At 47.5% G+C, this 27,171-nt stretch overlaps 1 protein-coding gene and 1 long non-coding RNA gene across 5 annotated transcripts in view; one reads left to right on the top strand and one right to left on the bottom strand.

Moving 5' to 3' along the window:
* Positions 1–27,171, bottom strand: part of TTC7B (tetratricopeptide repeat domain 7B) — a 216,069-nt gene that overhangs the window by 40,640 nt on the left and 148,258 nt on the right. For 3 of the 4 annotated variants that reach the window (XM_037503711.2, XM_054691628.1, XM_037503712.2), the window contains 2 exons: positions 19,900–20,016; positions 13,161–13,258 (listed from right to left, as the gene is read on the bottom strand). In XM_037503711.2, the coding sequence (XP_037359608.1) occupies positions 13,161–13,258; positions 19,900–20,016 (215 nt within the window). Of the gene's footprint in view, positions 1–6,724; positions 6,776–9,038; positions 9,204–13,160; positions 13,259–19,899; positions 20,017–27,171 lie in introns of all 4 variants that reach the window. The other variant, XM_054691639.1, reaches the window with a different exon arrangement.
* Positions 5,426–14,646, top strand: LOC119239285 (uncharacterized). The gene is made up of 3 exons (XR_005123797.2): positions 5,426–5,528; positions 11,212–11,275; positions 14,388–14,646. It is a non-coding gene; the product is annotated as an uncharacterized LOC119239285 (long non-coding RNA).

Here is a 27,171-nt window from a genome sequence, read left to right as displayed (position 1 = left end):
GACAAAGTGGTTCCGACGACTTAAAAAAAAGCTGAACAGCAACATGCTTACACTGCTGTCGATTTTTTTTGGGTCTTGTTTTTAATCATTTTATGGGAAAAGTAACAGTTTAATATTGGCAACAAAGGGCCTGAAATGCTTTCCTTGAGGGTCTTAACAGTGACTGACAGTTCTACAAACGAGTCATCTGGAGGTGGCTGTTGCCAGCTCTTCCTCTCACTGACCACGGTGAACAATGGCTGTCAGCCTTGACTTGGCATTGGAATCACTGGGGATTGAAAAGTCATGACGTCATAGCCATACCCCAGGCCCCTGGATCTTCCTGGGGGTGTCGGGCATTGCTTTGATCATTGTCAAGGTGGTTCCAATGTGCAGCAAGTCTGAGGCCTGCTGGCCTGGAGAGACAGGAAGCAGCTGTTTCTAGCATCTAGTCAAGGAAACCCTTCGGCTCAGTCTCCACTTGCCAGCCACTGGACCGCTCCTACCTTGCCGCCCAAGGATCTGGGGGGCAGAGTTCCAAGAAGATCTTGTTCTTTAGAACAGTGGTTCTGAAACTCTGGGTCTCAGAAGCCCTTTAGACTCCAAAAAGTTACTAAGAGCCCTAAAGGGAGTCTGTTTACATGGATTGTATATTTAACACATTAGAAATCAAAACTGAGACATAGTTAAAATAGTTATTAATTCATTTAAAAATGACAACAATCCACTGCTGTGGAAAAATTCTTCTAGGTTCTACTAGGTTTTTCTATGAGGTTCCATGGTTCCTTTGCTACAAGGAGATAGTTAGTATCTGACTTTTGGAGGAGCTAATTTTACTTTTTGAGTGAACTATTTTATGTGGTCCACCAACACATGAATCAGAACTACTGGCAAATTCCTTCTCCTTTAATTAATTCTCCACATAATGTTTCCTGTGAAGAAGATCTGGCACATGGTGGTGGTGGTGACGGCAGTGGTGGTCACCTGCTTAGACAACACACCTGTCCCAGTGCCTCAAGTGTTATGTCATTTAATCTTTAACACGTTGTCTGTGCTGTTTAGATGCCATAAATGAGATTTAATAAAGTTATGTAACTGACCCAAAGTCTACAGCCCTGCAGGGGACAAAGCAAGACTCAAGCTCCAACCTGACCCAAATCTGGCCTCTTGACTCCCCTCTGGCAGGCTGCTGTGGGTCTTCAGTCCCTTCTCCCTGTGCTCCCCTATAAAGCCAGACCAGTGCTCCAACACCCTGTGGGGAGGTCACCACTGCACAGGCCACACAGTTCTGTTACAGTGGAGGCAGCTGTCTCTCTCCTAGAATAGGGAAGCCAGGTCTTCCATTTAGGCATTTTCAGGGACTGACAGTACTAGGCTCACTGCAGCTGGTGAGTGCTCGTGAACTGGCTGGCTGACTTCCGCCAGTCACTCTGTCACTGTATGAAGTTTGGAAGAGAGTGGTCCCTTTTGGGGGCACATCTGTATGTTCTACCCTCCTTCATTAACCGTTGGCTCAGAAGCCACTGTTTCAAGGCTTCCTCAGTGTGGCTGCCATGTAGCAGCACATGTACCTCCATGAGTGACACCCCCATCATGTATATAACCCCCCACTTACATATGGAGGGTGACTAAGGTTTATCAGAGGTAATTTTTTCCTACCTAGCCAATCCCTTCTTATACACATTCACAAGAGCACAGACCCTTTCTATACTGAACTAGGAATATTAGAGGATTCAGATATTTAATAACAGCAGGTGACTAACAGTATTGGTACAATTATTCAACATTTAATATCAGCTATGACTATTCAAATTATTCTACTGGATTAGGTGAAATTTGGAGGAAAAAGGACAATTATTGTGATTCAGAATGGCAATATCTGATTTAAAAAATCAATCAAAATAATTGTATCTTACTGTTTCTTAAGACTGAAATGGTTAGGCACCAACACAGATATTGGGTTTTGACTTACGGAGATAAACAACTAGAAATGCTAGTTCTAACCAACATGTTTTTAAAGCACCTTTTCTTTTTCTTACCAAAGCAAATGTGTTCCTAATGTGTATGTAGGGTGAACAGGATTACTGCCCGAAATGGGCAAATGGAAGCTTGAAAAAAGGAATTAGAGGGAAGAACTTAAGACTTATTTCCAATTTGAAATCCAGACTCTGGAAAATAAGCCTGCAAATAATCAGGTTCGACAGGCAGCCCGGGGAAAGTGCCCGGCTGTTGTGCATGTCTTATTTATCATGTTAATTCAAGAAGCACTTATCGCTGTAGCAACCCCGAGGGCTGAGCAGCAGCTGTCCACCGTGTTCCTGAATCACAGGGCAAAGCCGCTGCAAACCAACTCAACCAAAAGCTGTCACAGGCAGGTGTGAGCACGCCCTAAAATCGGACCCCAGTTCAGTGACCTAATTGCCCAAATGGTCCAGGGGGCAGGAGCTGCCCTGGAGCTGAGTGCGGTATTTCCTCCAGCTGACTGCTTTCTGTTCCTCCCACCCTGAGCCCAAGAGAAAATGCCCTCTTGGACACCTGATACAAGGGAAAGTGTCCCTGGAAGAACCGGGGTGTTCATCTGGGTTTTCCTGGGACCACCATGTATATGGGGGTCTAAGAGGGGGAAGGAAATGGAGAGGCATCCCCCGAGGTCCGGAGGACCAGGAGCCAAGGCCACTGACTCAGGAAGCCTTCCAGGATTCTGACCCACACGCTAGCATAAGCTGAAGCTGCCGAGAAACCGCCTAAGTAGGACACTGTCACAGCCAGCTGGAGTTGCCTTTAAAGTTCAAATCTTTCCAAAAATCCTTTTTCCAAAGTACAACACCTGTGGTGAATTTCACATCGACCTCAAATGTGGTGATCACAGATGAACCCTCATTTACCAGCAAAAGGAATCTCAGTTGATCATTTTCTTAAGAAAAAGGCACAATAAGTTACGTGGCTTGGTTGGGTTGATGACTCTCTCTTCACAAGCCAGTCACTGAATTCGTGGCCTATATTCACATTCCAGCCATCCTTTGACTGTTCTGGTGGCATTAGGTAACCAGTGGCCCTAGTCGGAGGGACCCCCACCTCCCCTCTCCGCTCCTGTCTTCAAAACTTGTAGGAGATGAACTAGATTTCAGATGAAACCCTGCCGGCCCGTAGAGGTGGCAAGCACCAGGGCCCAGGAACAAGGACGGCCGTGTTAGGTGAGGTGTGAAGAAGTCTCCACCAAAGGCACATCAGTAGACATGGCCACTCGTGTTTACTCTGGTCTCTCAGTCCCAGAGAATTAACCCAGAGGTCTCATGTGCATGAAGAAGGGAGCATGACAGAGCATGTGGCTGTACCCCACGGCCCATTTCTCTGCTCGACACCCACATTCTCAGATACCTGCCTCCCTGCATCTTCCTGAGGAAGTGGAGCCTCTCTAGGCCCCAGCACACAGGGATCACCACGGCAATGACTGTGCACTATTCCCCTCAGTCCCGAAATGATGCAACATTATCTGTCAATAGAGTTTATTCCACTTCCCTTTCTTAGAAGCAGTGCCCCCAAAACAATTAAGGGGAAAAAAGTGGCAGTTCTACCTCTTAAAGACCCTGAATCCTAAACCGCCATGGGGATGACTAAGCATTCTGCCAGAGAGCTGCTTCAGTGTTTCATGTTTAACAGAAGAATTTCTCATGACAGGGCTTGAAAGCAAATCAGCCAGTGCTGCAAACTGCTGGCTGCCTGCAACCTCCTCACACCTGCTGCCTGGCCTCGAGATCCCAAGGGAGGGGGCTGAGGAGCCCATCAAGCCTGTCCCTTAGTTTCTGAATGGGGAGGAGACAGGTGACTCCTCTCATACTTCAAGCCTCATATTAGACCATTTTCTGTATTTACCATTAAAAAAAAATTTTGGTGGCAACCCCCCCGCCCCTTAGGGCAATCCCTGTCTTTGTCAGGGTGGTGGCCCCGCTTTTCTGAGGAGGCTGATTCCCTGAGAGCTGCCACCTCCCTCTCAGGTGCAAGCCACCAGCTGAGCAGGTGCGGCTGCGGGGGCTGTCAGGGACGCCCTGGTCCCACCCAACTCCCAGTGACCTCCAGGCCTCCTGCTGGTGGGCTCTTCTGACAGACACCTCGGTCACCATTCTAGTCAGATACTCCCCTTTTTCACTGAGTGAAAAAGAGATTGAGACACCAAGTACATCAGGACAGCCACACCCAAGGCCCCAAGACGAGATCACAATTTCCAAACGACTTTAACAGACTGCTAAGCACAGCTGAGACCTGACGAAATGTGTCTTCTGCAGAAAGGGGAAAGTTCTTTCCAGGGCAAGCTTTTGGGAAGGCAGGGAGAGCCCGGGCTGATGGTCGCCGGTGGGCATGCGGGGTGGGCAGGCCAGCTGTCGCGAGGACCACGTGAAGGGAAGCTGGTCACACGCATGCGGGACGCGCCAGTGGTCAGAGGAGCGCTGAGCTCAGGCTAGAGACAGTACCTGCTGGAGGACTACACTTGGGCATTTGTGCTCTGTCCTCACCCTACCCTGAGCATTCACTAAGCCTGTCTTTCTCCAGACTGAAGCCCCTTCCATCTGCAGGAGGACGTGTGGGCCTCGGAAGGGGCACGTAGAAAAAGCCTCCCAGGTTTGGGCGATTTCTAATTGCCGGACACATATCGCTTGGACCTGAGTGCAGAATTGTTCATCTCCTAAAATCCCATTTTGTCCACCATTGACTTGTCCGTCTCCTAAAACCCACTCACTCTTGTTTAAAGGCCACAGGGCAGATCAAGGCCAATTTCATGAAATTAATTTGAATTAAATTAAAACAGCAAGAAAAGGTCACACTTGAATCACTAGGGCTGGACTTTTTAAATTGTCATCCACCAAAAGCAGTGGGGGTTTACCATGGAAGTAACTTTTTCATATGTAGATTAAAAAAGAGAAATTGTTGTATCAAGGAAAAGCAGAGGCGAAATACAGCAGCTAACTGGCCAGGCCCTTCCTAATTATTATATACATTTTTGAATATTAGAAAATGCTAGCTAGCCATGATGGGAAGAGAAAATAGTACTACCTTGGGTCTATTTGTGAAGCTTATTTCATTTGGGAGGTGAGTGTTTTCATTGACCTGTTTATTCTCTTCTCCCCGTTTTGCATTTCTGAAGAGAACAGAACTAGTGACACGATAGAGCCAGGTAGCCCAGATGCAGTCCTGATTTTAGCTCGTTCTTGGGGAAGAGAGAGTAACAGTGCCACAGTCTCCTCCAAAGTGATGATGGGCAGAGCACACAAATGGGGGTGCCCGTGTTCCTTCAGAAGGGCAGGGCTGGGGCAGGTGTCACGGAGGGTGTGTGATCCTCCATCCTCTGGCACAGCCATTCAGGAGGGCGTGGTGCAAGAGGAGCCGGGGCGGCTGGACTTCTTACTGCCTCTGCAGGGCACTCACAGTCTGTGCTATGACATCACTAGGTAACGGAATTTGGGGAACACTGGTTTTTTTGTCTGGCCTCTCTCGCTGGCCACAGTGTCGTCAAGCATCCTCTGACTGTAACAAGCCAACCTCTGTTTTTGCAGGTGAGGAAACCAAGGCCCAAGGAGAGTTCAAGTGAGTTGCTTGGACTTCTCTGTAGAGCTGACCCTGGCACCCTGGTTTCCTGACCTCTGAGGGTGGGAACTGTTTCTATGGAAATAGTGAAGACGCTTGTATAACCGCGTCGAACCTCACTTTAACTAAGGGCTGTTTGAAGATTTAAATGTAACCCGACTTTCTGAAAATCAAACCTTTTTAATGTACCTAAAGAGCTAAAAGGACCCTGGCAGGGAAACCTCTTTTCCCTGAAGAACCCTAATGTGATGACAATACCAAACATGTCTCTTTCCTACTGCAGACTTTTTAGAGCCAGAAATAAGGTCTCATCTAGGCCACGCTGGACTTCAGAGGGGACATCAATCCCATGAGGGGTGCGTTTCCCGCAGGCAGTAGGGCTCAGATGACTCGAATTCACAGCGTTGCCATACCTGACGCCGTGTTTCCCAAAGTGTTGTCCATGGGACACTGATTCCGAAGTGGGAGGAAATGATGGAATCAGCTTGGGAACATGGACTCAAAAGTTAAGAGAGTCTTGAATTTTTTAAGTTTCAGCACTTCTCAGAGCCTTTAGGCACTAATTTGAACTGTGACTCTCTAAGAGGGAGAAGTACTATTGACATTTCCCAAAAATATTTGACCCGAGAGAATCAGCGGGCAAAGGAACAGCCTTTGGGAAAATGGGCTAATTCACGCATGCCTCAAAAAATACCCCCGCACCCTGGGTCCTCCAGCCAGAGGACTGCTTAGTGTCCCTTATATTTTGGTAGGTCTAGTTTATGGTTAATGTTTATTTGATTCCTTTTTGGAAAATTATTCAAGTTGCTTTTCTATGTAGCAATAATGGTGAACTAGAAAGGAATCTCAAGATTCAACTGGTTCCCTCTCCTGAAAATTTACAGATGACCCAGCTGGGGAGCTTTTCCTGCAGTGCCTTCCACTGTAGTCCTTCCCAGACCGGTACTGCCTCCTCAGCACTCGAACCCAAGCGGTGGTGAAACGCGTTAGAATCTCGGGAGAGGTGACCGCAGGGGGCAGGGTGGGCAAGCAGGCCACAGCTCAACGTCCACACCATGTCAACATTCCCAACAACCAATAATCACGACACACGCTCCGTGGTGCAAGGAAGCGTGGCTCTGGAGGCCCTCCGAAAGGTTAATAGAGAGATTGGTAAGCTACTTACTAACTGAAAATAGGGAGGGAAAACCATGAAAGAATGCTTCTGGAGAGTTGCCTTGGAACAACAAATCAAACCAAAAATTAAAACCAAGAAACAAAACATTTGAAAAATCAAAATTAAGGCTAAAAAAGCAAAGAGGGTTCTAATAATCTTCCAACTGTAAGTCTGGCTGTCTGGAATGAGACCTCGAGTCAAGAATGACACATGTTTTCCACTAACAAAGATTTTTCTTTCTTTTTTTTTTAACCAAAGAAAGGCCAACTGGGCATTCCCCTCTGTTTAAAGGCTCACCCAGCACATGAAAACAGACTAATTCATCTCATGTTTTGTTTCTAGGGCAGGAAATTCCAAAAGGAAGAGAAAAATAATCAAAGAAGTAGTTTTCAAATCTTCCCAACTATTACCCCTAATCATGATTCCATGAGTTTTGTAGGGTTGGGCTAGTTTTCATCCCTATGAAGTCAAAGGATTGGAGGGAGACATTCAAAAACTTCAGGTCTGGCTATCTGTTCTTCTGTACTATCAGAAAGAGTGGGATTCAAATTAGCTACTAGTTTAATGAAGAAATTCTACATGTGTCGGTCATATATGGTATGTTTTCCACTTCTGTAAATTTTGTATCTATGGGGGGGGGGGGAAGATGCTTAGGTGTTTCCATCTTAGAACACTTGGTTCTACTGACAGGGCATTCCCTGAGAATTCAAAGCTTCGTGGAGGTCAAATAATTGAACACTGCATCATCAGCAGAAGCCCAGTGGGTTGATGTGTACCCTAACAATCTACTAATTAATTGGATAGCAAGTGCCTCATCGAAAAGTCAGGTCTCCAACCTTCAAAGAACACAAGGCTTCAGGGAACCCCACCCACACTAGCAAGGCTGGGAGGGAGATGGAGTCGTTGTACAGGGTCAGTGGGAACATATGACCTTATTCCAGGACAGGAAGATCCCTTCTTAAGACAAAAAAATCCCTGGGCAAAAGCCAATGTAAAAATTATTTTTTCTGGAGCATCCTAAGTTGGTGATTGCCCCGAGGCATTGTATTAAGTGAAAACATTTATTTTAAGAAGTGGCTTAAAAACAACATAAGCAGTTTATAAACATTATTTTGATCTTCCATTCCATAAATCTGGGATGGCCGGATTTATGCACAGTTCAGAAGACTTAATGTGCAAATAAGTAAGGTCAGAGTGATTCTTGGTTTGACTTGAATGATTTACTTCCGCTGATAACCTCACTTCGGTGCTGCCAAGGTGTAAGCGCTAAACACACAGGCTTGCACTTGAAAGATGAGGTCTGCGGAGCTGGGATTCTTTCTGGCAGCTCCTCCCCTTGGGAGCTTTTGTTCAGCAAATGGGTGAGCATTTGGGATAAAGATGAGCCCTTATAAATCATGGATACAGAGCTTAAATTTGCTGGCAATGCTGTCAGTAAAGTCAACATTAAATAAATGAGTGAAAGAAGAGAAGGGTGGACTCCCCAGTGAGGCCATATTTAGGTCCTATTTAAGGACTTTACAACCAGAGTTACATTTTAATACAGGGATCTTTTTTTTTTTTTTTAAATTTCATTGCCAGAGACCTGAACATCCTCAAGTAGACTTTCAAAATGTTTGTATTATTTAAAAGCAAGATTAGATTAAAATACTGTTCAGGGTCCCTGCCTAATTTCATGACACAAATTCTACTTTTTCCCTCCTTGAAAAAGAAAAATAATTTCTAGCAGTGTTTCTTAAAATGTAGCACATAACCCACTGGCACTGGAATCATGAAGGGCTATTTCATAAATCCCGGATCCCGGGCCCAACCCTGGGATGTGTGTCCGTGGCTGTAGCGGGAATACAATTACCTTCAGGATACTAGCTTGGCAATGATATGCTTGTTGAATTAATTTCTAAATTGAATACCAGAAATATTTAGTAATAAATTATTACTTGTACAATGTTATAACTTGCCTTTTGTAAAAATAGGAATTGTATGCAAAAATAGGAATTGTATGCTTCACATCAACTCCAGGAAAGAACAAAAGTATCTGAGATCTAGAAGCAATATTCTAGAATAGTGAGCAACAGTCTGCTCAAAACAGATTTCCTTTATTTTTCAAAATGGAGCTGGGAACTTGGGCACCGATGGGTACAAATTCAGGTCTCCTGCCCCAAGCAGATTTTGGATTTCCAAATTAGCCAGATTTTTTTTTCCCCTCTGATAAATTTGATGGCGTTTCCTATCCAGCTTATCAGTTAGGAAGATTATCAGAAAATAAACATCAGGCAAAGAAGCAGATCTAACAAGAAAGGAAAAAACCATAAACCATGTTTACACAGAGAGGGTTCCTGGCGGGGCCCGGGGTCACTGAATGAATGAGCTGCAGGGGACCACACAAAGATGTCGGGTTTGGGGTGAGAATGGAGATGAGAAGACACAAACAGGTGGAGAGGAGATTCGGTTCTTGAAAGAGAAGAGGAGGAGGAGGAGGAATCTGACACTAAAAAAGTGAAAGAGAAAAAAAAAAGGATAAAGGCAAAAAAAAACTTTAGAAACACAAAAAATAAACTAGCTTTTAATATACTCACATAAGCTGCAAAGAAAATGAGGTCATGTAATACACATTCATTCCTCTACTTGACAATAGAATACAAGTGCTTTTCGAAGAAAACAAACTTGTTTTTCCAGTGGTTATTTGTTCATTTATCGTTGTGTATCAACACCATGGAATAAAAATAACTCAGATTTACCTGGGCACATATTCTGCAGTATGATCCACTGAATGATAATTCTCAACTACAAATTCTAGCACATTCTAGAAGAGACTATTTGCTCTTCAGTTGAAAAGGGGTAGAAAGTGACTTTTCCTAGATTTCTTTTTATGAGTTTGCTTGAACACTAAGCCTCTCCTGTTGCAGGTACAGGGGTGTGACAAGTGTCCCAGTGCAGTTCTGCTACCTTCACAACTCACAGCTGGGAGAACACATAGCACTAGGGAGACCACCATAGCAACAATTTTTCCCCAGAATGTGGACCAGGCCTTTTTTTTTTTTTTTTTGCTTTGGATAAGTGTCCAGTAATACCTACTGGTGATTAAAAATAAATGCCCTTGCTCTACATACTATTTTGAAGGCTACAGAATGAATTTTTTTTTGATCCTTTATGGAAGGAACTACCAACTAATTCCAATGAAAAAGACAATGATTCATAGCTTCCCAGTTAAGACTGTCACTCCATTTGATGTCTCTTTTCGATGTTGGGACCTATTAGGTAACAGTGATGGGGGGAAGGGGAGCCAGAGGTGATTATTAGAAGGAGATCATGTTCAGGGGGACTTCTTCAACTTGCTGTGTTCACTAAGAAAACCAGTGTCCATTCTGGCTGCCATGGCCAGTCCATAGCTTATGGATGTGGGTTCCCCTGAGGTTATTCCACAGATGTGCATTTGGATAATTTCAGAGATAAAAAACCACTTTGGGGTTAATTAAACACTGCCCACACCAAAAACACCAAGGTCGCTGTTTACTGGCCCAGATGTAAAACAATGATGCTGTAGTTATTTATTTTTTAAAGTTCTTAACTGTTAGACACATATACTGAAATTTTAACAAGCAAAATATGATGTATGGGATTTGCTTCAAAATAGTCTACATAAGCCAAGTGGGGGCAGTAGGAGACATAAATGAAAAAAAAAAATACTAATCATTGACGGTTGGTGGAGGGAGGTGGGATTCATTATATCAGTATTCCTCTCAGTATTTGAAAATTTCCCATTAAAAAAAATAAATTTGTTTTGGTAAACCAAAAACAATTGACCCAAGAGGACCATGTGTTACTGAAGCTTCCCAAAGGAGCCACTTCTGTTCTGATCTGGGGCCATTTTCACTGCAGAGGTTTCCTTTCTCTCTTCCCTGTCGCCTGGCTGCCTTCCTAAGTGAGCCATGCTGCAGTAGAGACTCAAAATTAGCCTCCTTCAGCACCCGTGGGCTGGAGAGGAAGGAAGCTGGCTGGGACTGTGCTGGGGGGAAGAATCCAGGCTGTAAAATGAGTGTCATGGAACCCTACGATGCTGCATTTTCTGTGGATGGAAATGGAGGGGTCTGTTGTGAAGTGAGAGATGCCAGGCGCTGAACGGTGTGGGCAGAATGCTATTTTTCAGGGAAGGGAGCCTGGGAAATAACACCTATGCTTATTGCATGAAAAAACACTGGAAGGGTAAACAAAAAGCTAATAAAAATGGTCAGCCTCAGGGAAAGTTAAGATGGAGGGGCAGAGATGGAAGCAAACAAAACTTCTCCATGGGAAGTTGAGTTAGAATTAAAGCCTGAGGTTTATCCCAAGACAGGCCATTGACGTGGGTGGAACCTGCCAGCCCCCTGGTGACCCCTGGTGAGTTGAAGGACAGACAACTGGGCCTTAGTAACCAAGATGGAAGTGTCTTGGCCATTTTTAGGGATGTCTTCCTAATTGCTAAGTCTCTTTGATTTATATCATCATGTCATTCACAGCTAGTCTGCCACTGATAAGGCCTGCTGACATGGCTTCCATTTTTCTGAGATCCTGGCCTCCTAGGTAAGTATATGCTGGTGTGTAGCCCAACATTTTGCAGTTCTGGGGGGCAGGGGTGGGGTTGGTGGCAGGAGTCCTGAAGAGATTCCTGTGGCCAGTGCAATAATAATAAGATGATCATTGGCCAGTGTCTGGAGGCTGTGTTTTCTCCAAGTGTTCATGCACCAGCCATCTAGACTCCAACCGCCTGGGTTCCCGCGTGAGAGCAGATGCATAAACACCGAGAAGGGGGGCATCAACCCCCGGACTGTGCCACACACATACACCTCACCCGGGTGCTGTGTCATCTGAGAAGCTTTAACCTGCAGAGGGAGATGCCCAAGGGCTCTAGGGAAAATATCCTAAGGGGCCAAAGGGAGCATGAATGGCTGGGGCCTCACTTATTTTCTGCCACTGTATGCTTTCAGTGTGATTGAGGAATGAAGTCTTGGGACTAAGGGACAATGGAGGTCCAGGTCAGCTGGAAGGAAAGGGAGTCTGAATTTACATGACAGTCCTTTCAGGATCCTGGGGAGAGGGGTCAGCCCAGATTGCTGCTGGTACCATCAGGGGCTTCACCCCCTTCTCATCTCTCCTGAGAGCCCAAGACTTGTCTTGCACAGGCAGTCCCCTTCCTGCAGTGCGGGGATTAGGCAGATCTTCTAAAGGACTGGACCCCAAGAAGCACTGTGTTGTGCTGCTCCACCAAAGTCTCAGTCCCCAAAGATGGCAGACCAGTTGGGGTCAGGCCAGTCAGGTGGTGAATTTCCCTAAGGTTTAACCAGTCTGCATTCTGAGTAGTACACTAACTTACATCTCATGCTAGTTCCAATGCCTAGCCCACTTTTCACCTACGAGTGCTGGGGCCCTGGATCAGATTTCTGAAGCCCACTTTGAATTTGGTCAAAGCAAGCCCCCACAGTGATGCAATCTGCAAGCAGCTGGGAGGATGGTCTTAGGCAAGTACTGTTGGGTCCAGAGACCCTGCAGTCCCTCCCAGCAGTGGCTGGGCAAGCCTCAGGGTGGCTCTGTGGCTTTTTTTTTTTTTCTGCAAGGGCTTGATCAGGGGCTGGGACTAGACACAGGGCAGCAGGACCTGAAGGCTCCTTCCTTGAAGCCAGCCCATAAAAGGCCAGGCATCCCCAGAGAGGGATCAGGCCTGGCACAGGCCCCTGCGGTTAGGGGTGGCGGGGGCAACTGAGTCAGGTCTCAGCCGATGCCCCAACTGACCTTCCTGGCTCGAAGCTGAGTGAATTTCATCAGACCTGTGTGTCGGTCAAGCCCTCAAGCTGTCCTTGGATAGCTGTATTACTACCGGAATTGCTTGTTTGGAGTTTGAGAAATTAGAGTGTTCTGTTTACTCTTCTGTATTCAGGCAAATGTGGAGACACAAACCACAACGAGGTGTAAATATTTGCTCAGAAGCAGTCAGTGCTATGGGCCTACCCGTGGGGAAAGAGGGTTGGCGGCTCAGAGGGGAAAGAGGGTTGGCGGCTCAGAGCCACCGGTCCCCCACAGGGATTTTACGCTGAGGGCACAGCGTGCACGTGTGTGATCAGAAACCATAACCCTGCATACAGCAGGTTCTTGAAATCTGTGTGAGGGAGAAACAGAGGAGCCCAGGGAAACCTCACAGAGATAGAAACAACCTAATTCTAGTTTTACATTTGAGGCTCAGGAGCCAGGGGAGAAATGGAAAGATCTCAGAGTCTGGGGCAGGCACAGTGCCCGCCACTAGAAGCACACATCTGAGAGATGCTGGAGAAAACGCACCTCTGTGGAGAGGGTCACTCTCTGCGTGAGGAGTTTTTCCAAGCCTGGTCCCTGGCAGTCTGCACCCCACATCACTCAGGGCCAGGCCCCCCTTCTCCTTGCCACCATTTCGTCCCCTCTGGCTTTTTATTCTCACCTGTCTCAGGATCGCTGAAGTCTGGCAAAGTAATTGTATTAAGCTGTCGTCTGTCAGCAATGGTTCTGTCTAAGAGGCTGCTCCCACGTCCAGAATCACTGCAAAACATAGCTACAGATGTCAGTTGTTGGAGGGTGGGCAGGGCAAGGGAACAGTATCTAGCAATCCCGACTAGAAATGCAGTCAGCCCTTGGGTGCGTTCTGGGTGCTCTCTGCCGCTCTCCCAGGACAACCATGCCTCCACCTGCTGGCTCAGCCGGGCTGGATTCCTTTTAGTAAGCCACATCGAAAACCTGGCAAGCAGCACACCCAGAGAACCGGGCTGATTTTAGCCTCTTTTGTGTCATTATAAGATTAAAAAAAAAAAAAAAGAAAAGAAAACTCCAAGTCAGGTTCTCCATCCACTTGTAAGCAGGAAACCTGGCTTTCTGGGAGGCAAAGCCTTAGAACCCACGCTCCACATCAGCACTTCCCCCACCTTGGCTGCACAGGAAGAGCACCTGGGGCATTTTGAAAAAACCTCTGAGGCTTAGGTCCAGCTCCAGACCAAAGAAGTCAGAATTCGGGACACTCAACATTTTTCAAAGCCCTCCAGGTGGTTCTCGTGTGCAGCCATATTCAAGAGCCCCGACCCCTACTTTTCAAAGGGTGGTCATGGCCATGGCCTCATTTGTGTTCCTGGAATAGGCCTTGAAGAGAAATCGGGTGGCTCATGTCCCTATTTAATAGATGAGGAAGAAGTGTTGTGAGGTCACAGGCTGGGCCAGAGCTGCAGCCCCGCCAGTGTCCCTGAGCTGGAGAAGCCGGCCTTGAAGGGAACACGGCAAGGGCCAGGCACCGGCCTCCTGCGCGGTCCTGCCAGCTTCCTACACCCCGTGGCCCTCTCCAGCTTGTTCCAACAGAACTGGTCGGAGCCACTCACTTGGTAATGCTGTATGGGACACCAGCTCAGTCCTAAGGGGACCGAAACACTGTTAAGGGACCTTAGAGCATGCGGACTCTTTGTTTTTGTTTTTAATTCTAAGCTTGTAAGCAAAAACAATGGCCTTTTTCCTCTATCAAGGAAACTTCAAAAAGAATCAATTCTGCCTCATGAGGTTTGAATCTTTCATGCTTTTCTTTGAATCTATTTTGTTTTTCAATCTGGAGGCTCTAAATTTGATTTTTTTTTCTGTTAAGAAGTTCAAATTCTATAATAAAGGGACACAATTTCCTTCCTCTATGCAGCTGCTGCTAAAAGTGGTTCAAACAAGATTTGGTATGAAACTTAATATGGTTTGCAGGCTGCAATTTCCACATCCAGGGATGGAGTTAGAGAAATCCACAGGAAACAGAAGGAAACTTGCTGCAGTACGGACTCTGTGTCAGCCTATACTTATTACATCATCGGATACATGTTTTTTGGAAGTGGTGCTATTAATTATTTCCACAACTGAGAAACAATAAATGTCTTTTGAGTAGAAAACAGTGTAAAAGTACATGCAGGTTTTCATTAATCACATTACTGACAATATTTCTAACATTGTTCTTTTCATGGACGTATTTTTAATACAAATATCAGAGTTAATTATCTGAATATCAGGCTTCCCACTTAAAGAGTTTTTCAGGAAATGTTATTTCAAAATATAGTAATATTTTTCACTGTGCTGGGGATTCCCAGACACACATGAGGGATGGGCACTGCCCAGGTAATCCATGGTCCAAATCCAAGGAAGAGTATTGGAAATGTTTGTTTCAGCCATAATCTCCCTGACTTCCCATCTCACCAAGTTTCAGAGCACAGGGGTTAAATGCTATGAGTGTGGGTTCTAGAATTTGGCTGGGAGGTTTGGATTTTTCTCTCACGTCTGTCCCTAAGGACTAGGCCCTCTCCCAATGGCTCAGTGACTCATCTGTCACATGAAGACAAGAGCTATCTCCTACCAGACCCAGGTCAGGCTAGACTGAGGTTGTCCAGACAGAGCATCAGCAGAGGTATGACTTCAAGGTTCCTACCAGGGGTATTGTAAATCCTGCACCTACAAACATACATCTGGGGTAGCTAATCTCTGAGGTTTTCCGGTGCAATGGCAGGTGTGGGAAGTGGAGTTTAGTTTAGAAAGTGGAGTTTACTCCAAATGTTAGAAACCCCAACTAAAACCCAGACAGCTTGTGAACCTCACCCACTGACAGTGACACAGGATCTAATTTCCTTTCACCAGCTGAGAAACTACATTTGACTACATTTCTTAGTTTGTCTACCAGAGTTCCATTTGAGAAGAGTATAGAAGTGACAATTGGCTATTTGAAAAGGAGTTGCTTCTGCTTCCACTGTGACTACTGTGACTGAAAAATTTTCTGGATGCTTCAGGTATCTTTTAGGCCTTCATTTTATATGGTGTAGAGTTTGACACAATCAAGATTTGCCTTTGCTATGACCCACAGAATGTGGAAGAAGGGGCAAAAAGACAGGCCTTGGCTAAGGCTTGCCTCCCCTCCCAAAAGCCTTTCTCTCCCCTCTGGATGCTGTCTGCTGGGGTACCTCCCAGGGACCACCCAGTGCCCCCTCACCTCTTCTCTGCCCGGCCCGTGGGCTGTCAGGAGCACCTCCCAAGGAGGATGGCACAAGAGGAGGACAAGCTTTCCTCGTCAGTGGGGCTAGTAGAGGGCTGAGGGGGAGGAGACTGGAGCGACCTCCAGTCCAAGTACACAAGCCACAGGTATCCACACCAGACTGAAAATTCAGAGTAAACTGTAGTGACGGCTAAAGCTATATTGGAGATGAGAAGCTTCTCTTGGAAATGCTCTTTTCCACAGCCACCTAGAGGTCAAATGTAAGAGGCCAGCTGGAGGTGGCCAGGAGCTAGAAGCCTGCGGTATCTGCGGCAGCCTTGTCTCTTCCCGGCTCCTGAAATAGTGTCTGGCACCCCATAAACACAGGTGTTAGAGGCAGGGCTCCGAGCTAAAGCCAGGGCCCATGGGCTAGGGAGCCTGTTTTTCCCCAGGTCCTTAAGGTTGGCTTCCAAGAGTGCAAGAATGTTCCTAACATCCCTGACATCCATTTTCTCACCTGTAAAATGGGTATAACACCACATATGCCTGTTTCATGGTTTGCTTTGAAGATGAAAGAAGAGCACACTTTATAAAAAGCAAAGCTCCACCAAAAGGCTAAAGGGACAGGGGGCCTCATCTTAAAGGACATGAAACGCTCTCTGTTGGTCAATGACTGAGCCAGGACTTGGGGAGAAAATATTTTCCAATCACTAGTTTGCATGATGGAGATGGTCTGAGTAGACGTGATAAGAGGGGGAAAGATGTGATTAACAATAGGAAAAACAATAAAGGAAAACAAACTGGCTGTCAACGCAAAGGCAGAGGCTGTGGTGAAAAGGTCTGATGTCAGATGGACCAGGCTTTGAATCCCACCTCTGTCATGGCTTGAACTGGGACCTGTGGGCACATGTTTTAATCTCCCTTAGCTGCCATCTTATTTTTTATGAAATGGAAAGAGCAGGAGCCATCTTGCCAGGTTGAGGAGGGAGTGCAGAGAACAGAGCTGACACAGAGAAGGCCTGGTGAAATGCTGTGGGGTCCAGCTGGGGAGGCTGCTGCGGGCACCTGCCGGGGGGAGGGGGAACACAGAGCGACTACATGAGAATGAAGGGGGCTTCCTAGAGAGGAGGCCAGGCAAGAGAGGCCGGCAGCCTGATGCAAGCAAAGCTGCAGGCCTTGGGATGGAATCCAGACTCCAGAAATGACCAGCACCTCGCCAAATGCACATGGGGGAAGCCGCCCACCACTCTGCTCACAGCAGGAGTATGTTCTCCAACCATGGCTCTACAAGTTGTCTAGTTTAGCCACTAGCTCAGTGTGACTCTCCTGTGAGCACAAATAAAGGGATGGGAGTGCGCGGCCAAGCACACGCTCAGCCAGGTCTGTTCTCCACCTCAGCCCTCACTGCCGTGGCTCCCTCTGTGCCTTGTAGTCCCCTGCTCTGGAGGGCTGGGCCAGCCTCAGATGGTATCGGGGGAGGCCGTGGTAGGCGGAGCACCTCCAAACAGCAAGTCAGGGTGGCCCTTCTCCAGCTGCTCAGTTTTTTTTGTTTTTTGTTTTTAATGCAGGATGCTTCTCGTGAGCTTGTTCACACATCACTGCCCTTTTTCTAGAACCCTGCGTGACCTGATTGCAAACCAAAGGCTGCTGGACTGGAAACTGCCCTTTTCTGGACAATGGCCAAATGGGCCATCCCCTTCCAGGACATGGCCTCCCCTCTTGAGACTTTATGTGACTGCCAGGGTCACGTCTGTCCCAAGCACACTGGGGAGGGTGTCTGAACGTGCAAAACCTGGAGGGCTACAGGAGAAACATTTATTTATATCCCAGAGAAAACACCGTTCAAACAAACAGGAAGCTCCTTAATAAGGGGCTGCTCCACTGCCACCTCTCGCCTCGCCTCGAGGCTCTCGGAGTAGCTGGAGGGAGCAGATCTGAGCAGGGAGAGGTCCTCCTTGCCACCCCCAGCCCCCATCCAGTCTCTGAGGCCTACCGGAGTGCCTCCTGTCCTGGTCCTGAACGATTCTTCAGGAAACAGAGGAAGTGCAGGCAAAGCCCAGGCATTTGGTTAAGTCTTTTTAAAAAGCTTTCCAATTCTGCTATTTTTTTTCTCTCACATTCAATATTCTTGGTTGCTAAGTGGGAGGAAATGTGGGGAGGTGGGAGAGGTGTGGAGAACTGAGAGAAAATTGGCAATGTGAAAGCTGCTGGGTTTCTTTTCTCATTTCTAAAGGGGGTACAGGCAAAGGAGGTAGCTCCAGTACGGAAGCCACTGGTTTGCAGGGCGTCTCCTGTTAGCTGGGACACATGGCAAAGATGGTCCTTGATGATTCTTGATAGGCCAGGGGCAGGGGAAGAAAAATATGAATATTTTCTTCGTTCTGTTTGCAGACTTGGAATACTCTGCAACAGATTTTTTTATTTTAATTAAAATGATCTTTATTTTCAGAACGTACAACCGAAAGAGGCCAGTCTCATCATGACTATCTTCACCAAAAGGAAGATGGCAGCTCCAGGCAATGGCTGTGGAGGGGACTCTGGTCTCCCTAGGGGCCTGCACGGCTCACTGAGGGGGTGGTGCTGACAGTGGGCTAGTACCCTGAGTCCCACCTCCTGCTGCATTGCCCCCGAGGGCCTGTGGCTACAGGTTAATCTGATGTTAGCTCACAAGGACCCACCCTCTTAACAGGGCACTGAGTTTAAACATGCAGAAATGTTTTTAAAACACAATCTCACAGGGCACCCCACCTGCACTCTGCTGCCCGCCTAGCCCCATCTCACCATTTCGTTGCCCAGGCCAGTAGACGTGGCTATGAGCTCACATGCCACCTCCTGGCAGGTGAGTCTGGATGAACTACACCCATAGGGCACATGACAATCTGAATTAGCCACTTTTAGGTTCCCGACTCTTAACAGCATAATGTGGGTTGTCCAGGCACCTTGCTGTGAACTTGAAAAAAATATCTGAACATCAGCAGCTGTTTGAATTCACTTGAATCATTAGGTTATTTCCATGAAATTACTTTCTTCATAGGGCGGGCACACTTAAACCTAAGTCAGGAAAAGTTGCCCAAGACTTGGAACGGGCACCATAGGTCACTGGGTATGCTTTGGAGGCATGAGATCACCATCCCCAGATTATCTGCCTCTGTGGGGTGGCCCCTGACTCCCCAATGGGCCAGCCCCCTTGGGGCTGTAAGAACAAGGCAGAAGGATTTTGTTTGCTTGAGATGCAATCAATTTCTACCTTGTAGAGAAGGTTCCCCAAACAACATATTTCATTGCCCTAGAGGACACTGTTTTTGCATTAATTCGCAAATTCATTTTAGCATTTCTGCCTATACATATCTTTTTTTTTTTTTTCAAATTTTTCTTGGAATGGGTCTTAACATTTTACTGGTTTGCTCAATAGTTAATGAGGTAAACAAAATGTCCAATAAATGTTTTTTAATATTTATTTGAATTATGACTTTAATTTTTTGAAAATTATACTTTATCATGTCAATAGCGATTTCTACTCTTAGTAAGTTGTGGCCTATAGTCTCTGTAGGTCTTTTAAATATGACGTAAGAACCCCATCTGGAATATGTAATTGACTTGTTTATCCATAAATCACCAGAAAGATAAGACTCATCAGAGGAGTCAAGGAGGGGCCTGCCTGGTGGCGCAAGGGGTTTAACACTGCACTATGAAGCAATCTGCAGCCTCTGCAGCACAAGTTCGATCCCCGGCCAGCCAGGGAGCTACCCACACGGCACAGCAGACCTCTCTGACTCGCCCGCTGCTCCCCTCAGCAGTGTATTTCGATCAGTCTGCCTGTTCTGTTCCCGACTCTGTCTCTGGTGAGCCTCTCACCCCCTGCATCTCTAGCCTGTACCCCAGTTCTTGTATGCATAAATAAATAAATCTTTAAAAAAAAAAAGAGTCAAGGAAACGACCAATAGAGAGAAATCAGATAAAGGTCAATTGTGAATGGAATCTAGTGGGTCACTGTGGCAGCAAAATCAAAAGAAACCCACAATTAGGAGTTTCCCCTGCCACTGGGAGATGCCCTTACAAACAGGGTCATGTGAGGGTCCGTTGCTATTATCTGCTGCTCCTGGGGACCCCCAAGGGCACAGAGGGGACAGAGTTACTGCCTTTCAGTGCCTCACAGAGATGGCACTGATAGGAAGGCGCCATGCAAACAGGCCCAGCGGCTGCTTACCTGGGATTGGTTAAGTTGTAGCAGGATTTCCATATCTGCAACATGTGCTTACAGGTCAGGAGAGCCTCATCCGGACCCCGGCAGAGAGACTCCAACTTCACTTTGGAAAACAGTAGTCTGTGGTGGGGAGACAAGAAGAAAACAGCACTGTTCAAGCCAGAGTCCCCACCAAGAGAAAACCTCGTGCCCGGTGCAGATCCGGGGGCGGGGGGCTCTGGAGGTGTGACCCGAGGGAAGCCCCGGGGCAGGACTGAGGGTTCCAGAACTCTGGGCTGTGTGGACAGCTTCGCATCAGTCTCACCACTCAGGCCAAAGCAGGCACAGCTTGACGGCTCTTGCTCAGGTTAGCAGTGTTAGAGTGGATCGTATTATTCAGAACATAGGGTTTTGATGGACAGCATGTTTTTTAAAACAAACTGAGTTATTTGTGAAACTTCAACAATTCATTAATAGAAAATCTTGCTTTATTTACAAAATTACACTGGAGGTGTGACTCAGTCGATGCAAACATCTACAGATAACTTTCTGCATGGATGCTCATCATGGGAAGGAGACTTACTTGAGCGTCGGCAAGTCTGGCCTGAAGGCGCAGAGACATGCCATCTGGCTGAGGCCCCTCACACCCCTGACCTGCCCCAGTTCTGCTGTTTAGGGGCCAGAACATCATTGGTTCACTCCACAGTCACCATCTCTCCCCTGCCTCTGTCGTCGGCAATGACGTCATCCTCTGCCCAGAGCTTCTGAGTGCTAAGCTTAGAACCTTCTCTCCTTCTTGACCCTCAGTCGTTACTTCATTCCCAGGTGTCTGTAGGCTCCAGGTCTCCTAGCCTTGGGTTCCTCAGCACTGTGAAGACTGCAGCATGAGCCTCGAGACCATTCCTGTGCCTGACTCATCTGGCTCAAAGAAGTCTTACAAAGGTCTCCAAAATCTATTTTAATCCCAGCTTAGGACACTACAAGGATTCTCTACTGTAATCATAAGTCACAAGTCCTCATGGAGTCCTATATGGCCCTCACCCTCCACCGACCGGGGGTATCTGACCTCACCATCCCCGGGGCCATGCCCTCTACTGGACACTCACAGAGACCTCACTGGCTACAGAGACCTCACTCACAGAGACCTCACTGGCTACTCTGCTTCTCACATAACTACGGATCTGCATGCCAAGTCCCAGGTCCTGGTCTCTAAGTCCATGTCTCTTCTCGACTCTTCCCCAGTTCAGCCAAGGAGTCTCCCACCGTCCCACAATTACACCCACATGCAGTAGGCATCATGCTAGCTGGTGCTTGTTGTTAATGATAATGAAAATAAAAAGAGAGGGAGGAGCGAGGCCCATGCCTGGCACTGTACGTACCAACTCGAAGTCGCCCGTGTCAGCCCTTCCTGGTAGGTGGCTTGAGCTCTTTCAGTAGAACCCCAGCCCCTCTCTCTGGGGTCCCCCACCCTCAGTGCCTGGAACTGTGCTCTGAGGGCAACAACCAGTATTTGTTCACTGATTACTTTGTTTATAAACCACTGAAGACAAGGAATTATGTTTCTAGTGATTTCAGTTAGACATCTGGGAAGAATTCCTCAACCATGCAGAGGTAACACCCAGCGGGAGACAGAATGAGGGTGGCCCTAACCGGTCACTGCCCAACCTCAGGAAGGTGTGAGACCAACCACTCCCTCCCACTGCAACAAGGACACCCATGGGGCTGCTGAGGGCTTCCGGGGGCCAGGGCTGGGTTTTGCAGAAGCCTGGGCTAGTGGGGTGCCAGGCCAGGTAAGGAGAGGCACTGCAGTCCCTGGACTGTAAGCAGGTAGGTATAAAATATGAGGCCAGATGTGAGAACAGGCTGGGCTTCTGCTCAAAAATATCTCAAAAAGTGGAAGTTCCCTTAAGGTCTTTCCAGTGCCACCCATGGGAAATGGCAGCCACCCAGAGTGTCTCCAGAAGCTGATTCCTGCTGATGTCTTCAAGAGTCCAGAAGGTGATGGGAGGACTTTTCCAGAATCTCCCACTGGTTGGGTCAACTGGGAGATGTGTGACAAAGGAAGGAGAAGCTGCCAAGCGATCACCGTTAGCACTTCAGGGAAATCTATTTGGAGGCCAGAGAACCTCTGGATAAGGGCTGGCTGTCACGCAGTTCTGGCAGGGGAGTCCCCACCAAGGCGGTGGTGAGGTTCTTGAGAAGGCAGACTGAGTCTCTGGCTGAGCAGAGCTGGGGCTTGCCTGCCCCAGAGGGCCAGAGCAGTGGAGGTGGTTCCCCTGCCCGGCAGGCAGCCATGAGGCTTGAGGCTCGAGGGCCAATTACCCTCGATTCCTTTAACTGCACCTTAAGTACAAGACGCCAGAGCTGGTTTCTAAGCATCAGCTTGGGGGAACAGTTCTGTGCAGGCTCCTCGGCTGGAAAAAGAACTTCTAATTAACATGAAATAACAGCTTTCAAACACTTGACTCAGGATATGGAGTTGAAAAGGTGTGGGCTGGATTCAAGAGAACCAGACAGGAAGAACAATAGTAGAGCTGTTGAGCACAAATGACGGCAAAGGCACCTGGAAGTGAAGCAAGAGGAACAACATGAAAAAGAGACGGGCAGAAGAAAGGAGCTGGGGACGCAGGCAGGGGAGAAGCCCGGAGCCTCGTGGGACCCTCCCCAGGTATTTCTAGGGAACCGGCAGCTGTCCTGGCAAGCACAACGCTCACTCTTCCTTGGACCAAAGTAAACACAGGAGATGGGGCATCGTCTCCCCAAACCTCAGCTTGTTCACGAGGCAGAGAACCAGACCCAACACAGAGCAAGGGATACTTGTCATCACATTGGCTGATCCTGCTCACACATTTCAAGACTGTTCAAGAACACCTGGCTGGGTGCATGTTACATCAGCACAGACTGAAGGGTACACCAGTATGATGAGCGTTAACTTGCTCCAGTAGATGCCCAAAGATATTATGGATTCAACCTGCTGAGGAAACCCTGATGCAAAAAAAAAAGGAAAACTTGGGACAAATCAGTATTTACTGCATCTCAGTATCTGGAACTGTCAACCTGACCCAGAGGATATTTTGCTAAAATATCCATCTGGCTACATGACCAAACCTAGCACCTCATACAATGCCTTTCAGGACTGGCTCCTGCCCACATGTTTAGCCAATCATCCCTGCCCCCCTCTTTAGGCCAGAATCAACTGCCTCCGTTGCCACTTCCCTTTGTGCCCAGGGACTTTGCACATGCTGCTCCCTCTGTTCTGAATGCCTTTTCCAGCCACATCTGCTTTTTAAGCATCATCTTCTCTGTCAAGATTCATGTCAAATGGCACCCCTCCGCTGACCTAGCCTTAAACAACTCCTAGGTGGAAATGTAATTCCAGAAAATGCTAGAGCTTTCAACTGTGGAATAATAAGCTACAAGCCAGGAAACTTGTGCTTTTAAGACAAGTGAAATAATAACAATAACAACAGCAGCTGCCAGACACTTTAAATATTTAATCACTGATTCTTACAGCAACCTGCAAATTAGGTTGTGAGTTAAGTAATTTGCCCAAGTTCAGACTGTGAATGACTGGTAGAAGAGAAATGGAAGCCCAAATCCATCTGACTCTGAAGCACAAGAAACAGAAGAGAGTGACTAAAAAGTATTCTGACCACATTCTCGACATTCATGAAGATACATCACATTTTCTGCTCCACTGTTGAATATTTAAAAACCTAAAATGTGGGGCCTCCCTGGTGGTGCAAGGGGTTCAGATGCAACCTATAAGTGATCTGCAGCCACTACAGCATAAGTTCGATCCCCGGCCAGGGAGCTGACCCACATGGCGCAGCAGACCTCTCCTGACTTGCCCGCTGCTCCCCTCAGTAGAGTATTTCAGTCAATCTGCCTGTTCTGTTCCCCATTCTGTCTTTGGTGAATCCTCTGGCCTGTACCCCAGTTCTTGTATGCATAAATAAATAAATCTTTAAAAAAAACCTAAAATGTGTAAGGATCCACATTAGATACTAGGTGGAATAAAAAATGTGGCATCAAATATAGCTCCTGCACTCCTTGAAATTATGGCCCAACCAGAAGACTGGCCCCAGGACACGAGGCAGGATTTCTGACTTAGGAGCAGACTGTGGGGCCAAACGTGAATAGGGAGGGGGCAGGAAAAGAGAGCTGGGGCTGCCGGGGTATTGTCCCTAGGAAGTGTCATACATGGTTCAACCAACCCATTGATTGGTGCTTTCTGTGACTTGCCTTTTACCCAGAAGTAAGGCACATATAAAATTCCAGTCCTTTGAAAGACCTAGTTAATCAAGAATTTACTTTTCTTTGAAACTAATAGAAATGATAATCTACCCTACTTTTGGAACTGTTTAAGCAACTCCGGGCAGCTCTGGATAACCACTGTTTGGCTTAGTGTAGAGCTTTAAAAGCAGACACAACTGTGCTGGTGGCCTCCGGGGCTTGTGGCGTGGGGACCTCCCATTGGGCACCCTAGGGATGTATCTGGCAGCATCTGTCAAGGTCGGGTTTGAGGTCTCATGACCATTCCCAGGAACACTTTCCTGACTCCCTGCAACCTGCCCCCAACCATTGGACACTCCTACTTCCAGTGATCACTCCAGTCTAACTGGACCGGCTCCTAGCCTACAGGTCCCGCACTACAGACGCCACCCATACCTCCCTGCCTGAGCTCAGGTGTTCCACCTGCCCACCTGGAGGCCCCTCTCCAAAGGGACTCCTGCCCTCAACTGGAAAAATCCCTTATCTGACTCTTCTACAACCCTCATCTTCAGGCAGGATCTAACTCCTTCCTCATATGTATAAAACATTTTTAATAATCTGCTTATTCATCCCATATTTGTACCGTAGACTACTTGCCTATTTGTCAATGTGCCTGATAATGAATTTGAACTTGAGTGGCCTTTTGTCAATCATGTTCCAAGTGCCTATTGTGCCCCTGAGGTTACAAAGGGAAATAAGATATGGAAGCTTCTCTCCAAGAGCTCAGTCTAGTGTTATATTCATATGGTATGTGATGAACACAGTTCATGGATGTACAGATGGATGTACAGATGAACTTCTCTGGCAGCACAAGGGAAGGAGACGATTCTGTCCAGAGCTCACGGAGGACAACAGAGAATTGGGCTTCCCTGGTTTGGGAGGAGGGGGGTGTTCCAGGCAGGGATGAGATGGTTTCTAACGAGCTCAAGAAATGGTAGCTAGGCTCTGGGTATAAGGCTGGAGCCTGAGATTAAGCTAAAAGGGTAGGCATTTCTAAATTCTGAAATCTAATATGCCTGGCAAAAGCTTTCTGGTAAAGAACTCTCAATGGAAATTGATTAGAAAAGTTTAGAGAAATACTAAAGTATCAATTCCCTCCAACTGTATGTGGCAACATAAAAGTGTACTGATTAAGTTCATCTAGGCGGAAATAAGCATATCAACACATAAAACCTCCACTAATTAGCAGATCTGGAAATGCTGTATTCAAAACAGCTGATTCAGAAATAAAATCACACAACCTTGAACATTTGGTATTTTGTGCTGATGTGTTTTTGCGCTGTTGGGCTCAATGTGCCAGGGACCTGCTTTTTGCTTCTCTGCCGAATGGAGGAAGGGACGCAAAACAACTGTGCAGAAAAGCACGTGGTATCTGCCTAAGTGGGGCAGTGGCCACGGGGGCCTTGCATACTGCCCCCTCTGGCTCCCAGGGAGGCTGACTTGAGAGCTGGAGTGAAGCTGGCTACTGAACACCCAGTGGAAGGCGGGCATCTGTCGCCAGGTACAAGAAATAATAGATCAGCAGAGGTGGGGACAGCAGTAAGTTGAGATGAAATTTTAAATTGAGAAGATGGCTTGGCAGCCACAGATCAGAATGGTAAGAGAAATCAAAAGAGACTGCCAGAAGCATGCAGTGACTAAGAGAGGAGAGGCTGAAATCTGAAGCCAGATGAGTCAGCTAGGAACAGTCTGCAGGATGGAGCAGCAGCCCGCGTGTGGCCCGTTGCTGCTGGAGAGGGTGGGGTGTTCTCTTTGGTTCCAGGGAGGCTCAAGGGAAATCTATCTCAGGTCACTGTTGCCAACATTTCTGATGGCCTACTGTGTGCTGGACCTGGAGTGTGTGCTCTCCTGGCTGGGTCTCCACAGCAGTCCCGTCTCAGAAGGGTTTACAAAAGGTAGCCTCTGGTCCCGGCCTGAGTCACTGTCCCTGAACATGAAGGCTGATTGGGCATTGGGTGCCCTGGCCTGACGTGGGCCAACAGGCATGGCCACCAGCGAGCCTGGATGCTAGCTACAGGGGTGCGGCTACCAGGGTGTGGCCAGCAGCTGAGACCTCAACCATCCCAAAGTCCTCTGACAGCAGCAGGCAAGAACAGGGGGTATGGAACTGACCTTGTGACTGCTCCCATGGGATTTCAAACACTGCTTGGGCTCTCATTAGTGGCCAATGTTCCAGAAACATCGTCTGGACGAGCGATCTATCTACACAATGGATATGCAGGAAACACACTGTCTTTGACTGGCTGGCTTACCTAATTGCTGCATTGACATGCCGTTCATCAGCTCATTAGAAACAATAAAGTATTTTTCCCAACTGATTCAAAGTTGGAAAAGGAAGGGCGAGATCCTACTCTATATGCTTTACTGCTCAGAGTGGTCTGGGGCAGGCAGCCTCCGCAGCCCCTGGGAGCTCGCGGCTACCACCCCCTCTGGACTCCAAGGATGGCATCTTCAGGTGATGAGATCCAGGTGACTCAGGCGCACACTTCAGTTGCTGGAGCACGGCATGTTCACTGCTTTCTGCCCTGACCCTCAACAGTCTGATTCATGTTAAAAAGACCTCCAGAGTAAAGAGCTTCCCCAAGCTCTTCTCTTAGGAAATTCTGTGTTTATTGCATTCCTGTAAGAATTTGGGGAGCACGCAGCATGCATTTTGCTCTTAAGTTTCATGGGAATTCCGAACAGCTACCCACATTAAACTCAAAAAGAAAGGGCACCTTGCCTGTGGACTTCAACAGATGCTTCCCTTCCTTCCAGTGGGCTTCCCCAGGGGGCTTCTGGATAGCACGATGGGCCCGTTCAGGTCCTCACTGAGCATGTGCAGTGAAGGTGACCACCTCATACCAATCCAGGGCGCCCGAGTCTGCAGAGCACCGAGTGGCCGCCCCTGGCCACTGAGGGTTGTCCTCAGGGTGGACAGGCAGGGAAGCAGGCTTGGGCTCCAGATGTCAGGGAGTGTCTGGGCCAGGTCTGCTGTCTTCCCTAATGCAAACATTCTGAAATGTGTGCTGACCCCGGGAA

This window comes from Talpa occidentalis, unplaced genomic scaffold (assembly GCF_014898055.3).
Source record: "Talpa occidentalis isolate TD23 unplaced genomic scaffold, MPIMG_talOcc4v2.1 talOcc4.11, whole genome shotgun sequence".
Taxonomy (NCBI): Eukaryota; Metazoa; Chordata; class Mammalia; order Eulipotyphla; family Talpidae; genus Talpa; species Talpa occidentalis.
This window is presented reverse-complemented; position numbering and strand designations above follow the sequence as displayed.